This window comes from Montipora foliosa, chromosome 3 (assembly GCF_036669935.1).
Source record: "Montipora foliosa isolate CH-2021 chromosome 3, ASM3666993v2, whole genome shotgun sequence".
Classification (NCBI taxonomy): Eukaryota; Metazoa; Cnidaria; class Anthozoa; order Scleractinia; family Acroporidae; genus Montipora; species Montipora foliosa.
The window spans coordinates 5,093,124-5,105,979 of NC_090871.1; the positions used below are offsets into that span (position 1 = coordinate 5,093,124).

General features: G+C 37.7%; 2 protein-coding genes across 3 annotated transcripts in view; both read left to right on the top strand.

Moving 5' to 3' along the window:
* Positions 1-33: 33 nt before the first annotated feature.
* LOC137996566 (short-chain collagen C4-like) lies at positions 34-11,399 on the top strand. Of its 2 annotated transcripts, XM_068842020.1 has the most exons (10): positions 34-318; positions 552-587; positions 716-751; positions 1,730-1,843; positions 3,081-3,206; positions 6,595-6,711; positions 7,968-8,003; positions 8,801-8,845; positions 9,385-9,514; positions 11,292-11,399. In XM_068842020.1, the coding sequence occupies exons 1-9, from the start codon at positions 174-176 to the stop codon at positions 9,495-9,497; spliced, it is 768 nt and encodes a 255-aa protein (XP_068698121.1). In that variant the 5' UTR covers positions 34-173; the 3' UTR covers positions 9,498-9,514; positions 11,292-11,399. The 2 variants fall into 2 exon arrangements, with proteins under 2 accessions (XP_068698121.1, XP_068698122.1); XM_068842021.1 differs by lacking the exon at positions 1,730-1,843.
* Positions 11,400-12,697: 1,298 nt separating this feature from the next.
* LOC137994424 (uncharacterized) overlaps positions 12,698-12,856 on the top strand; it is a 4,056-nt gene continuing 3,897 nt past the window's right edge. The window contains exon 1 of the mRNA XM_068839995.1: positions 12,698-12,835. Within this exon, the coding sequence (XP_068696096.1) occupies positions 12,829-12,835 (7 nt within the window). The 5' untranslated portion in view covers positions 12,698-12,828. The remainder of the gene's footprint in view (positions 12,836-12,856) is intronic.

Genomic DNA, 12,856 nt, shown 5'->3' on the forward strand with positions numbered 1-12,856 from the left:
GTCAATGAAAGATCCTTGGTCCCAGACCTCAGATCACTTGAAAGGTGTTAGTCCATGTGGTGGTCTTTGTGCGTGTAATAAAACCGTTTTGCATGAAACATTCTGTCAGTCTTTGATATTAGCCACTTGTTGCTGCCACAAGTCGTGACATCAAGTCTTTTGTTTTTGATATTATGCGGGGTAAAAAAGCATCAAAAGAGGTCCATACGAGCGGCACAGGCGCAGGGATTTCAGCATTCCAGTTACTCATATTTTTAATAGCAACTACCTCTATAGCAATGAATTTCGCTATGCTCTATGGCTTTATTCCAATAAAAGGTAAATTTCATTTTTTTTGGCTGATATTTTAGGGTGGAAATGTTTATAATCTTAAAGCTTACAAGCAATTTAAGTTAATCCTGCCCATAAAATTAGCTTAATTTAAGGAGGATGGCTTAATTTGAGGATGGCTCAAAAGCTCACAAAAAACGTAGCGCTAAGGGTGGATGCCTGGAATTTGTATGTTGAAGCTCTCTATTTGCTTTCTTGTTTTATTGATCCGTATTTTTTAGGGTGCCAAGGACCTCCGGGAGAAGCGGGAGAAAGAGGTAGTAAGATCGTCTGAGATCAAATATTTATGCTGCACTTATAAGCTTGCTGTTCAGTCAGATATTATTTGTTTAAAACAGCATTTTAAGGTATCCTTAATTATCTCGAGAATTTTCTTTAATTTTAGGCCCTGCTGGTCCTCAAGGGGAAAGGGGAACGGATGGTAAGCATGTTTCATTTGATATATATCCTGTTTCGTGACTTGTCACGTTGCTGATGTGAAAAACGAATGTGCAAGACACTGTCTATGACCATGGATAGTGGAAGACTTTACTATCCATGCTATGACGCTTACGATAGGACTACGTGTCAACATATGAAGCTTAAAATAAAAAAGATAATTGGTATGACCAAAAGATGGTTTCCACTATTGAAACGAAAGCTTTAATGCAAAATTTTTTTTCCACATATGTCACGCAATTTATATCTGGCGACGTGGAAGTGTCAGCATGCTTTTCGTCGATAAATTAGATTAGCTTTAATAGAACTACTTATAAGTAAAGTTTTCTTAAAACAATTTGAAGTAAAAAGTAACGGTAAAAAGATGTGACTTTTCGACCAGACTTCCGTCATTATCAAGCTTAAAGCAAAGATAATTTTTTTTCCATAAGTATAAATATAAAACAAAGAAGTAAAAGTATGTAAAGTATGAAAATGTAAAAAAAAGGGGTGTTAAAAAAGATGCAAGAATAACATAATTAGAAATGGTTAAAAAACGTTTGCACAAATTGAGTCTGACTGTACATTGGTCAACCAGTTTAATTTAAAATAATAAATGACTGATTTTTGAAATAAAGCCACGCTCGCAATTGCTTGTTAAATAGAAGTAAATATAAATAACTGAGGCCTTTCAATTGACGCATGGTTTGTTTTGAAAAACTATGCTAATTATAAAACACAAGCATGCGAATGAAAAAAAGGGAATTTAATTTTCCATTAGCCCTGTAAAAGGAAACAATCATTCCCTTAAAAAACTGATATTTTTAACAAGCAAAATAAATTATTAGCTTACCTATCATCATTATGAGGTAACTAAATGTTGTTTAACAAAAACGATTTAAATTGAAACCCCGGCAGGTACAAAACACAGGTCACCTATGACCTGTGTTTTGTACCTGCCAAATGAAACCTGTCGTATTAGGTTCTCCAGGCAATGTTGGTGAAAAAGGTGACAAAGGAGATCAGGGCCAAAAAGGAGACCTGGGTACTGGTGTCCCTGGAAAACAAGGACCTCAGGGGAATACAGGGTTGCAAGGTAGTTGGCATGTCAGAGAGAATAATGTGATCTGGATCAGGAAACCAGAAGGCCATCCTCTGATGGTTGATTCAAAAATTTTATTAGAAAAACATTAATTTTTAGACATTGTTGTTGTGTTAATTCATTGTATTGCTCAGTCACAGAGCTGCATGGATCATGGCAAGCAGACTCTGTATTTACCCAGATGCCTAATTGCTCTGGTGACATTGTTCTTGTTGTTGATATTATCCCCCATTTTTGCTCGGATTGTGTTTCTGTTACGTTGTGACACTCTGTTCACTGGCGTATAGTTATAAATCAGCAGTAACACAGATTAAGGGTCAAAAAGTACTTTTAAGCTAATACACTTTTTGTGCAGAGTGATAAATATAAACTGGCTCAATTTTCATTAAAAAATGAAGGAAGTGGGCTCACTTGGGCTTAGTTTTACTGAATCCCAGTTGATACTTTGTGCTTAAATATCCAGTTTCATTTATCTTGTAAAATAGAGAGATATTTTACACTGTGACCTTAGACTGTGAGCAATTCTTTTCTTCTCCTAGACTAAGAGTGTATTACTATGAGCATGACCCATGCCACACAAGCTGGTAGCCTGGACCCAAGATTTATCCTCCCTCTCCCCAATCCCTTCTCGGTTTTACCCAAAATTTGCATAATGTTTTTATTGCCACCTGTTCATTGGATATGAGGAAGAAAGGATGACTGCTCGCAGTCTACTGTGACCTACAAAAGGGGTTGGTTGTAGAGCATTCAGGTAGTGGGGGTGCTGTTTTTGATCATTTTACATTTTCTTGAAGAGTAAGGCTTTTGCCTAATAGGAGCCCGGTAGCCTGGGGCTCCCAAAGAATAGCTCTGGGTGCCTTAATTTTTCACAGCAACACCTTTCACCTCATATGTTGGGCTCCTAAGTTCTCAGCGTTTAGCTCTGAGGGCCCCTTGAAAATTTTCTTAGGCAGCAACCTTGAAGAGGCTGATCTGCCTACCTTAAAATAATATTATACCTTGGATGTGAAAGTCATCAACCTTGTTGCTTACGGTAACCATGCAAAATTGCCTCAGTTTATGCTCAGTGGCCTGCTATTTTCAGCAGCTGCAGTGAACCAACTTCTTTTCAAAAACTTTAAAATTACCACATTGGTACATGATGGTTTCTTTTAAAACATTTGGACATTAATTATTATGCTATTACAAAATGACCCTTTTTTGTCGTGTTGTTTAATTTTGTACACTTCAGGTGAACCAGGCAATACAGGTGAAAAGGGTTCCCCTGGGGCTCCCGGAGTAAAAGGAGATACAGGAAACCCAGGAAAACAGGGCCTCCAGGGTGTAAAGGGTGATTCAGGGGATCAAGGGGTACAAGGTACTGCTAATAAGAACAATACTAACAATAACAACATCGGCAGGTACAAAACACAGGTCACAAGTCACAGGTCATTGTTTTACCAATTCAGAAAGAATCCTACACATTCATTAAAGCTAACCTTAAGCCTAATTAGGCCTAATGTTAACAGCATTGGTAAATGGTTAGGGTCGTTTCTGTGTCGGGGAAACAATGACCTGTGACTTGTGACCTGTGTTTTGTACCTGCCCTAACAACTATTATCTATCACTAAACTGTGCGAGTCAGAAAACCCGTGAACATTTTTATTTCATTCTGACAGGTCAATTGTGTATTGACCAATCACAATCAAGTTCAGCGAACCACAAACTAATTACCATTGCTTCTTGCTTGCTTCCCACACATGATTGAAATTACAGAAATAGATTCACGCAAATGGCTGGAAGACTCTTTTCCTCATCCCGATTGTTGGCAATAATGCCATCGAACCTGAATGCAGTGTTTCCTTGTTTGAAGAAAGAAGTAATATATTTACATGAAGAATTATGAGAAGATATCATGACTCGTTCCAAACCTTATTACTGCCCCTTTAATGTAAACTGTTTTTTTTTTCTGTCAGTCTCTCTGTTCTGCAGCACTAATTCATTCACAGTCTAGAATGATAAAAATTACTTTTTGTTCCTTCTCATTCCGGTCCACGCCAATCAGCTTGATTCTGGTGACCTTCTGGTTTATTCTGCCTTATTCTGTTTTCATTCTGCCTTGTTCCGGCATATTCTGATCTATTCCAGTTGTGTGTCATTCCGCCTCATTCTGGTGTCATTCCGGCTCGTTTCGCTATATTCCGGTACCATTCTTGTTCATTCCGTCTCATCCCGGTGTCATTCCACCTCATTCCGCCATATTCCGGTTTATTCCGGTATATTCTGTTCCGTTCCGTTCCTGTGTTTAGTAACGCCCAGACTACGAGGAGTCCCTCATTTGGCACTTAATTACAATGTAGTTAAGCATGAGGAGAAGACAAGCACAAGAAAAAATGTCTGCAAGAAATCTGGATTTGAGGAGGAGTGAGTGAAAAGAGGGACAACTGACTAAGTCAGGGAGTTTGACTTACACATTGTGCTCACAACGCAAAAATATGAGTGGGTAATCCTGGTGCTTTGACAGATGCACCTCATGCTTGACATTTGGTTTTAGAATTATTTTTGTCAGGGGTACTGTGCAAGGGAACGAGCAAGAAAAACATTCCTGCCTTTCACCAAGATATCAGTAATTTGGCAGCACTTCGATCATTTTGCGAGCAAGGTTACACTAGGGTGGAAAACTTTTGGTTCCATTCAGTAGATTTTACAAGTGCAAAACTGAGGATGCATGAAATGTCAGAAGATATTACTCCTCAAATATCTCATCAGTTGAACAGCGTAAATTTCTGAATTTTTAGTGGCACATTTGGCACACACTCAGTTAACCCTTTAAGCCCCGAGGGGTTCCCCATTGACGAGTAAAATCGTCTGGCGTTAGACAGAGTAAAATCTATAAGTGCCATTTGGCACTATCGGGGCTGAAAGGGTTAAACGGGGACATAGTTTTTTCACGCTGTTAGCTTAACCCTTTAAGCCCCGAGGGGTTCCCCATTGACGAGTAAAATCGTCTGGCGTTAGACAGAGTAAAATCTATAAGTGCCATTTGGCACTATCGGGGCTGAAAGGGTTAACAAAAATTGCTAACATAATTTATAATCATGAAATGTAACTGATATGAATTTCAAATACAGGATATATGTTTAGAAGCTAATTTAAATTTTTTCAATGTTAAGTAAATAAATTAATTTAAATTTTTCTTGTAATCTATATCAGCTATTTAGAAAGTGATAATTTATTTAAAAAATTTAATATTACAAAATTTATTAATATATAAAACGTACTGTTCCTGGAATGTAATGAATTGTTTCAACTTGTTGTATTTATCATTGAAATTAGTCTATTTCAGTTTTCAGTAAATAGCTGCATCCCTTTAAAATGGTATGATATGTAAAGAATTTGGACTTGTTTCTCCTTTGCTGAGTGTGAGTGAATGTAAAAAATAACTCTTTGTGCATGGTATGATTGGCTTTTTTCCCCTCCTTTCCCTAAAATATAGCCCAGTTCACTTCATGGTCGCCTTTCTTGTCCAATTATTACCCGTACATGTTTGTAACATCCTTTTTTTCACATCCAAGTCACAGTAGCAGCATTTACATGTACTGTACGTATGAAGGGAGTATATATGAAGAGTGTCTCGAAAATGAAGGCCTTAAGACCCTAAGACCCTGAAAACTGAAAAAAAGTAACCCAAAACCCTCAATTTGGCTAACTCTCGACCTAAAGTTGCTTTTTAGGCCTAGAGTGTTGTCATATAGGGCCAATACATACATCTGACGGGAAACGAAGATGCCCGGCCACACATGGAGCGTGGTTACTCAGTTAAATATGGCAGATCACCCAGCTTTCACTTGGAAACAAATTGTAGCAAACGAAGGACTTGAACTTTGCTTGACGTAACTCAATTAAAAAACCAACTTTATGCCTAGTGTTAGCCAAATTCAGGGTTTGGACTACTTTTTTTCGAGTTTTTGGGGTCTTAAGGGCCTAAGGGTCTTAGTTTTCAAGACATCCATGTATGGAAGATCCTCTATGGGTTTATTACAAACTCACAAAATGATCAGTTCCCAATTGTATGGCTGCATAATTCAATTAGTTGAACACTGCTCCAGTATGGCCAATGTCATGGCTTCAAATTCTATTCAAGCATGAAATCTTTATGCTTTGCTTTCATTACTGCGTAATCAAGGTTTGGTATTATGATGATCTTTAATCTTAACATACGGTGTTGTAGAGAACCATGAACTAAATTAGGGACTGAAGGTGTTTTTAATTTGTTACTTTGACTGGTCTGTTTGTTGGAACTGCTGAAATTACAAAATACAAAGCTCTTGATTCAAACTAAAGAAAGAGCAACTACAGAAGAAAGCAATGTGAACAAGTGATCAGAAACAAATGACTTGCATATTTTGTTGGGCATCTTCAGGCCTCTTGCACAACACTGAGAAGATAAAAAAGGCAAACAAACTTTCTAGCATCTCTTTGATCACAACATACAAGCTGCAAAGAGCATGTGGTGCCAAGATCATGAGGCCCAAATGAGAGGGGGGTTACCTTGTCCCTAACATACAGTACCTGTACATTATGACTAAAACCCGACGGTTAGTGTTTTTTTAAATTTCAATATTTTCTGATCATTATTCAGCTTGGCAACCTTGACATGATTATACAGCATATTAGCTAGTAAATTCTAGAAATACCATATCTGAGGTTGGAAATTTGCTTAAAAGAGATACAGTATTTTTGGTGCATCTCTGAATTTGTTTTAGGCACACCAGGGTCAAATGGTGAAATGGGTCCTCAAGGACTCCCAGGAGAAAAAGGGAGCACAGGTGTCCCTGGACATCAAGGACAAACGGGTGAAAAAGGTCCCAAAGGTGACCAGGGTAAGAAGGAGTGACACCTATATAATTATTGTACCCTATGTTCATGCTTTTAAATTAATTTAAATTGCCATTTAATTTTAAAGTCAGTGAGAAATTTATAGGTCTTTGGCAGACCAGTTTCCCTAATTGAAGTGCGGAAGAAACACAGTTAAAAATTGAGATGCTGTAACGCTGTAATATTGTTAAAAATATTGATGGCGCAAGTCCAAAAGTAAAAAAAAAAACAGGTTTGACGAGTCAAAACTGGACTGACTCTTCCATTTCTTTTGATCAGTGGCAAATCAAGAAAGTCGAGGTGGCTGGCGGAGTCTCTTTCTCTCTTCCTGATTTTTCTGGGAAGATTGAAGGAGACTGCTCACAGTCTACATAATTGGACCCTACATGCAAAGTAATTTTCTGATTTTTGTGGCTAGCTGTTTAGTTAAAAAAAAACCTTTGTCCTCTTGGGTATGACAATAAGTAGAACTGATTCATCATGAAGCACATAAATTATGCCCCTTTTATCTCCTATCCTCCTCTTTCTTTACTTTCCTTTGTAAATTAAGGTGGCTGAACATAGTGTCCGCATGTGCTCTTGCTAACCCAATGCGGCGCACGCCCAAGGATTGCAAAACATATTCATGGCTTCAATACAGATATCATTTTATTTGCTCAATGCTTCTGCTAACAGCACTATTTTTTCTCATAATTGAACACAGTGTTTTGATGGTTTTAGTGTATTATGAGAAATGTATGTTAAAAAAGGTAACGATGCGAAGAACTCCGCAATTTGCAGATTTTTCTTTGTTATCGAAAGCACCCAGTTAAATGCAGCACATGCGTAGTAAGTTGTAAAAAAATTAAAATTTAACGAAATTTAACGAAATTTGACGCAAAACTACTTTAGGAAATAAGTAGCTGGAATATTGAAAAAAATTTGAATTTTAACAGAGGAAATTCTAGATAGTCCAGTGAACCTTCAACAAAGGATGATTAAAGATCTCTCTGTCAAATCATTGCATGCAAACTATAAAGAAAATCTAACAACCAGATTTTCTGAAAATAAACAAAACCAATTTTAGAGGCGTGTTTATACAATGTATTTATGCGTGTTGCCATGGTAATGGCATATACGTCAGCTTAACTATCAAAAAACTTGCAACTTGGTTGCTACCATTTTTGGCAACCAAAAGATCAAGGGTTTTAGAGAAAATGGTAAATGAAACTTAGGTGCAGCATGAAAAACTGTGTTCAGCCACCTTAAATATTGATTTTAGGTACACAAGGTCCAGCAGGTCCCCAGGGGCAGAAAGGTAAGTGAATTGCTCATCTGAGCCTTCGTGCATTTGTAGATATGACAAAAAAGTTATGTCTGACTCAATTCTTTTGTTTTGGCATCATCAACATTATTTTTAAGGTGTATGAAATAAAAAATATCTGGTTCTTATTTGACATAACCCTCAAAGTAAAAAATAGTGGTATTATTCCTTTTTTGAAATGTCTCCTTCTGATGACTTCTTTCAAGAGTCGTTTCTTAGGAAGAGAAATCGTAAAAGCAACAACACCGGAATTTCTTATGACCTTGAAATGGTTATCTTCAAACTCGCCACCTGTAAAGTACATCCTGCAAGACATAAAAAGGAACTAAATATGCTGTTGTTATTTCAACATGTTTGCCTCCAGATCTAGATGCTGTAGATCTGACCCTAACTTTTTTTCTAAAACCAAAAACCATTTTCTTCTAGAATCGTTGACCTGAACTGGCACAACATAGGCTCTATTAGTCATAGTATTGTTTATATAAGTAGGACAGAAAGGAGCTGGAGCATTGTTTATATAAGTAGGACAGAAAGGAGCTGGAGCATTGTTTATATAAGTAGGACAGAAAGGAGCTGGAGCTGAGAGTGTTGCCATGGCTACATAATAAAGTATGAATGTGTTTCTTCCTTGAAGATTATACTTTGTGTTGAGTTTGAAAAGCATTGCTCCATTATTATCAGATACTCTTTCAAAAGGCCTTCAAAATAAGCACATCGATCATGATGAATTTTTTCTTTTCATAATTGGCACCTTTTTCTTCCTTACTTATTGAAGAAGTATTCTTTACCAGGTGAACTGGGGCCCCAGGGAGAACAAGGACCACAAGGAACCAGAGGTACAGTGTATGTGCATGGTAAATACTTAAAACACACGTAGTTTCATGGTGATTATATGCTATGTAGCAGCTAGCAGAACAGGCTTATAGGAGAGGAAATATGGTGAATGAAAGGAGCCTTTAACCCCCGACCAGCACTAAGTTACTGATGAACAAATTAATAAGTGTGCAAACAGGTGTCTGTACTAAAAACCAAGTTTATGACAATTGAACTCTGTATTAAGATCTCCTTTAAGTAAAATACTAATCCCACTGGCAGCTGCGGTACCAACGGGAAGTTTTAAGTGTGTCCTCTTTTTCAAAGGTTCTTCAATTTTCTCAAATATATATTTGTTGCAAATTATACTATTGAGAATGGAAAGTACAAGACAAGAGTAATACCTTAAACTTACACCCTTAAGATGAGATTGAGATTCAATGTTCTAGAAAATTAAGACAAAAAATTAATGTTATTGTGATACGGTGAAAGTAAGTTGGGGAACGTGGATAAAGGTTTGCACAGGGTCTACATTGTAAATCATTTTGGGGATGCCATTTAGGTATGGAAGGACCTGCAGGCCCCAAGGGAGAACAAGGTGTCCAAGGAGAACAGGGAGCTCAAGGGCCACCTGGAAAAGATAATGGGCCATCAAAGCAACCAGGAGATCAATGAAGCCTTACAAATTATCTGTAAGTAATCTGGTAGAAGGCAGTGGCAAATGTTGCTTAATGCTGAGGAATTGAATCAGTGGACTGCACCCACACGCATAATTTTCATTGCGTATAGGCCAGAAGTGACTCTTTAAATTCGTGAAATTACTGTTCAAACAGGAGCGCTTTCCATAAGGAGAACATTGGAAGAGATTATTGTATGAATTTCACGTTTTAACATCTCCATAACGCCATTCCAGCACGTCTGTTAGTGTGGGTTATCACGTTTGACTGCCCTAAAGAGATGCGTTTTGTTCACAAGCTGAAACCAAGTATACGGTATAAAGTGATTTTGTACATGCAGGAGTGCATGTTGTTGGTATTATGGCATAGCTTTTCAGTTGTTGCACATTGATTCATTTATAGGCCTTATGGAAGATTCTCGGAATTACGGTGGTAATTGAAAAGCTATGCTATAATACCAAACATGCACTTCTGCATGTACAAAATCACTTTACACATTTATAGTTGGTTTCAGCTTATGAACAAAGCGCATCTCTTTAGGGCAGTCAAACGTGATAACCCACTCTAACAGACGTTCTGGAATGGCGTTATGGAGTTCCATGGAGGAATTACGGTGGTTTCGCCCCATAGCATAAAGTTAGCCCCGTTGACGTTCGTGACTCTCGGAAGAGAAGGGAAATAGTTGAAGTGGAAATACGTGGGGCGAACTCGATTTATGAAGAGGGCTAACTCGAGGGGACTAACGCGCAACGGAGCGAAACCACTGAGTTCCTTATGGAACACAGAAAAGTCGACTTAAAATTGTGGGTAATTTTTTGCAGTAAAAAGGTCCTAGTACTTGCAAGTGACGTGATCGCGATACAGCAAAAAAGAAGGGCCCACTTAATTTTTTTGTATCAGTTTTCAGGTTGTTGCCTAGTTTGCCTCGGCTTTAATTTGTTCCCACAAACTTTTGAAATTCTTTGCAGAATTGACACATTCTTTGTTGTTTGAACATGGCTGTTATCAATACACCGAAACGGTTTCCTCCGGGTAGAATAACAGATGAATTGATAATTTTTCAGTGATGGGTTTAGACGAAAGGTTGAGGTGAACCTCGCACTTATCAGGACAATTCAAGCAATTGTACATGCTCTCTCAGTTAAAGATACCTGAAAAATTCAACGGGATTCAAACCCAGGACCTCTGCGATGCAGTTGCAATGCTCTACCAACTGAGCTATGGAGCCACTCAGTCGAGAGCATGCGCAGTTCAATTTGTTGGGCTCATGTGTGACAGTGAAAGGACCCGATGATTAAATTAAGGGTGCGTTCGATTGACTGTATTCCGGAATAGGAATATATGGAATACAAGTTGGAAATCCTTCGTTTTTGCGGAGATTCACATTAAAATTGTCAAACATTTTCTAAAATGCTATTTTAAACATATTTTTATCATCCTTGCAGCTTCAAAACATGCCAAACATACCGTTTTAATCATCACTCCACGTATTGTTATTCCGGAATAGGGTCAATCGAACGCGCTGTAAGTGAGTGTATTTTAAGTGCGGATTATAGACTGAAGGGTGAAGTGGTCAAATAAGTGCGAAGATCACTTCAAACCCTTTCGTCTATAAACTGCACTTCAATTACATACATTTACAGTAGTTCAATTCAAGCTTTGCGAGGGAAAGCAGTGGTCGTCAATCCTCCATCAAGCAGTTCCCAAAGTAGCCGCCAACATGTAAGTGCGGAAACGTCGTTGTGCGCCGCATCCTTACAAGAAACTTGCATGTTTTTTTTGTTCTTTTCAGAATGAATTTTGGGCCTGGATTTCTGGCAATATAGCAATGAAATAACTGTAATTTCCCCTTACGCCTGCTGTAACTTTCTTAACTGAGAAGACTGAATTTTTTTTTTTTTTACATGCACAAAAGATGAAGCCCAGTTTTGTTGAACTTTTTTGTTACTGTGCGTTAAAGGAATTTTTGTGTGATTTTATTTTTATGGTTAAGACTTAAAAAATGCAATTTTACCTATTTTAGGATTGAAGTATTCGGTGGTCGCTTTCTGATGCAGAACAAATTGTCTGCAGGTCAACGTGTTATTTAGGAACGCTTTACTGGGGAAGAATTTTTTAACACTTTCTGAAAGACTGTAAGTAGTTTCTGTATGCATAAGAAATAAGGGGCAGTATTTTCCTGAAATATTTTTCGAATTGTGAATTGTTTTGTGAGAGTACTTAGAAAGGGTAGATTAGACCGTTTTTATTGTAATGCTATTCGCTCTTAAAGGAATTCGTTTAGTGACTTTTACCGGAATTTGTCAGGAGTAATGTGCAGACATTTGTTCAAACCCAGATGTGAAAATCACAAATAAACAATACTAGAACAGAATAAAACTAAAATAAAGCATTGATGTTCTTTATAGTTTCGTCATGTGTTGAGTTTCTCCATGCAGTGCTGAAAAACCGTTTGAACGTTTCGCTGCTTGTAATTTACATCCGGCTCTTGTTTAAACTGACAAGGTGTGTCCATAGCTCCTTAAAATGGATCGAGATGAAGGGAAGCTTTCCAGTTCTTGTATGCGCTTTAGTGTTGATTATTCCCTTCATTATGTATTGGAGTAAAAACGAAACGACTGAATGTGGAAGAGAGCAATGTTCGCTGGCGATTGCATTGCCTTTTTTATGCAATCCAACATCTTCAGCGCTCGGAAGCAACATTTCCCCATATTATTGGTAGCAGCTGGTTTTGTGTTTTTTATATATAATTTTTCCCATCGCTTTCTTTTAAACATTTTTGTTTTTCTTTTATCACTTGACTTTGATAAAGCGCCTACAAGTGCTGCCGTGCTGCGGCAATAAATAAAGTACTCGTTTCATTTGTGGCTTTAACGTTACATAGACGTGACGCTATTGTTTTTGTTGTGTGAAAAATGATCGCTGTGCAAAAACCAGAGCATATCCTACGTAATCGGAAATATTAGTTGTACAGCGAGTAACGGGTGGGTCCGTTTTGAAAACCGAAATCTAATTAAGCCAATAGAAATAACGCTGTCAAAACTTCAAGATAAATCAATTATTCTTCTCTTTCGTAATTGATAGAATCGTGTCAATTAACAGGCTGATTCTAAGCCTCTCATTGGACGACTGATGTTTTTTGACGGAGATTTTTAGTGTCAACTATACAATATTGAATAGATATAATAAACTTACCAGCTTGTCTATAAGCTCATGCCACCGGCCGAGCGAGAGAGAATATGGAACCGTGCGACGAATCACTTTTTTTACACAGCGACTCGAATACTCCGTCAGAAAAAACCCAGAGCTAGCTCACTGTATTTGAAGTCATGTCAGGTATCTACTTAGATTGGTACA

Bases quoted from the DNA above. Each gene is read 5' to 3' on its own strand.
- LOC137996566 (XM_068842020.1), top strand. From the start codon at position 174: ATGCGGGGTAAAAAAGCATCAAAAGAGGTCCATACGAGCGGCACAGGC. The intron at 319-551 runs GTAAATTTCATT...CGTATTTTTTAG, and splicing joins TGGCTTTATTCCAATAAAAG to GGTGCCAAGGACCTCCGGGA. The intron at 588-715 runs GTAGTAAGATCG...CTTTAATTTTAG, and splicing joins GGGAGAAGCGGGAGAAAGAG to GCCCTGCTGGTCCTCAAGGG.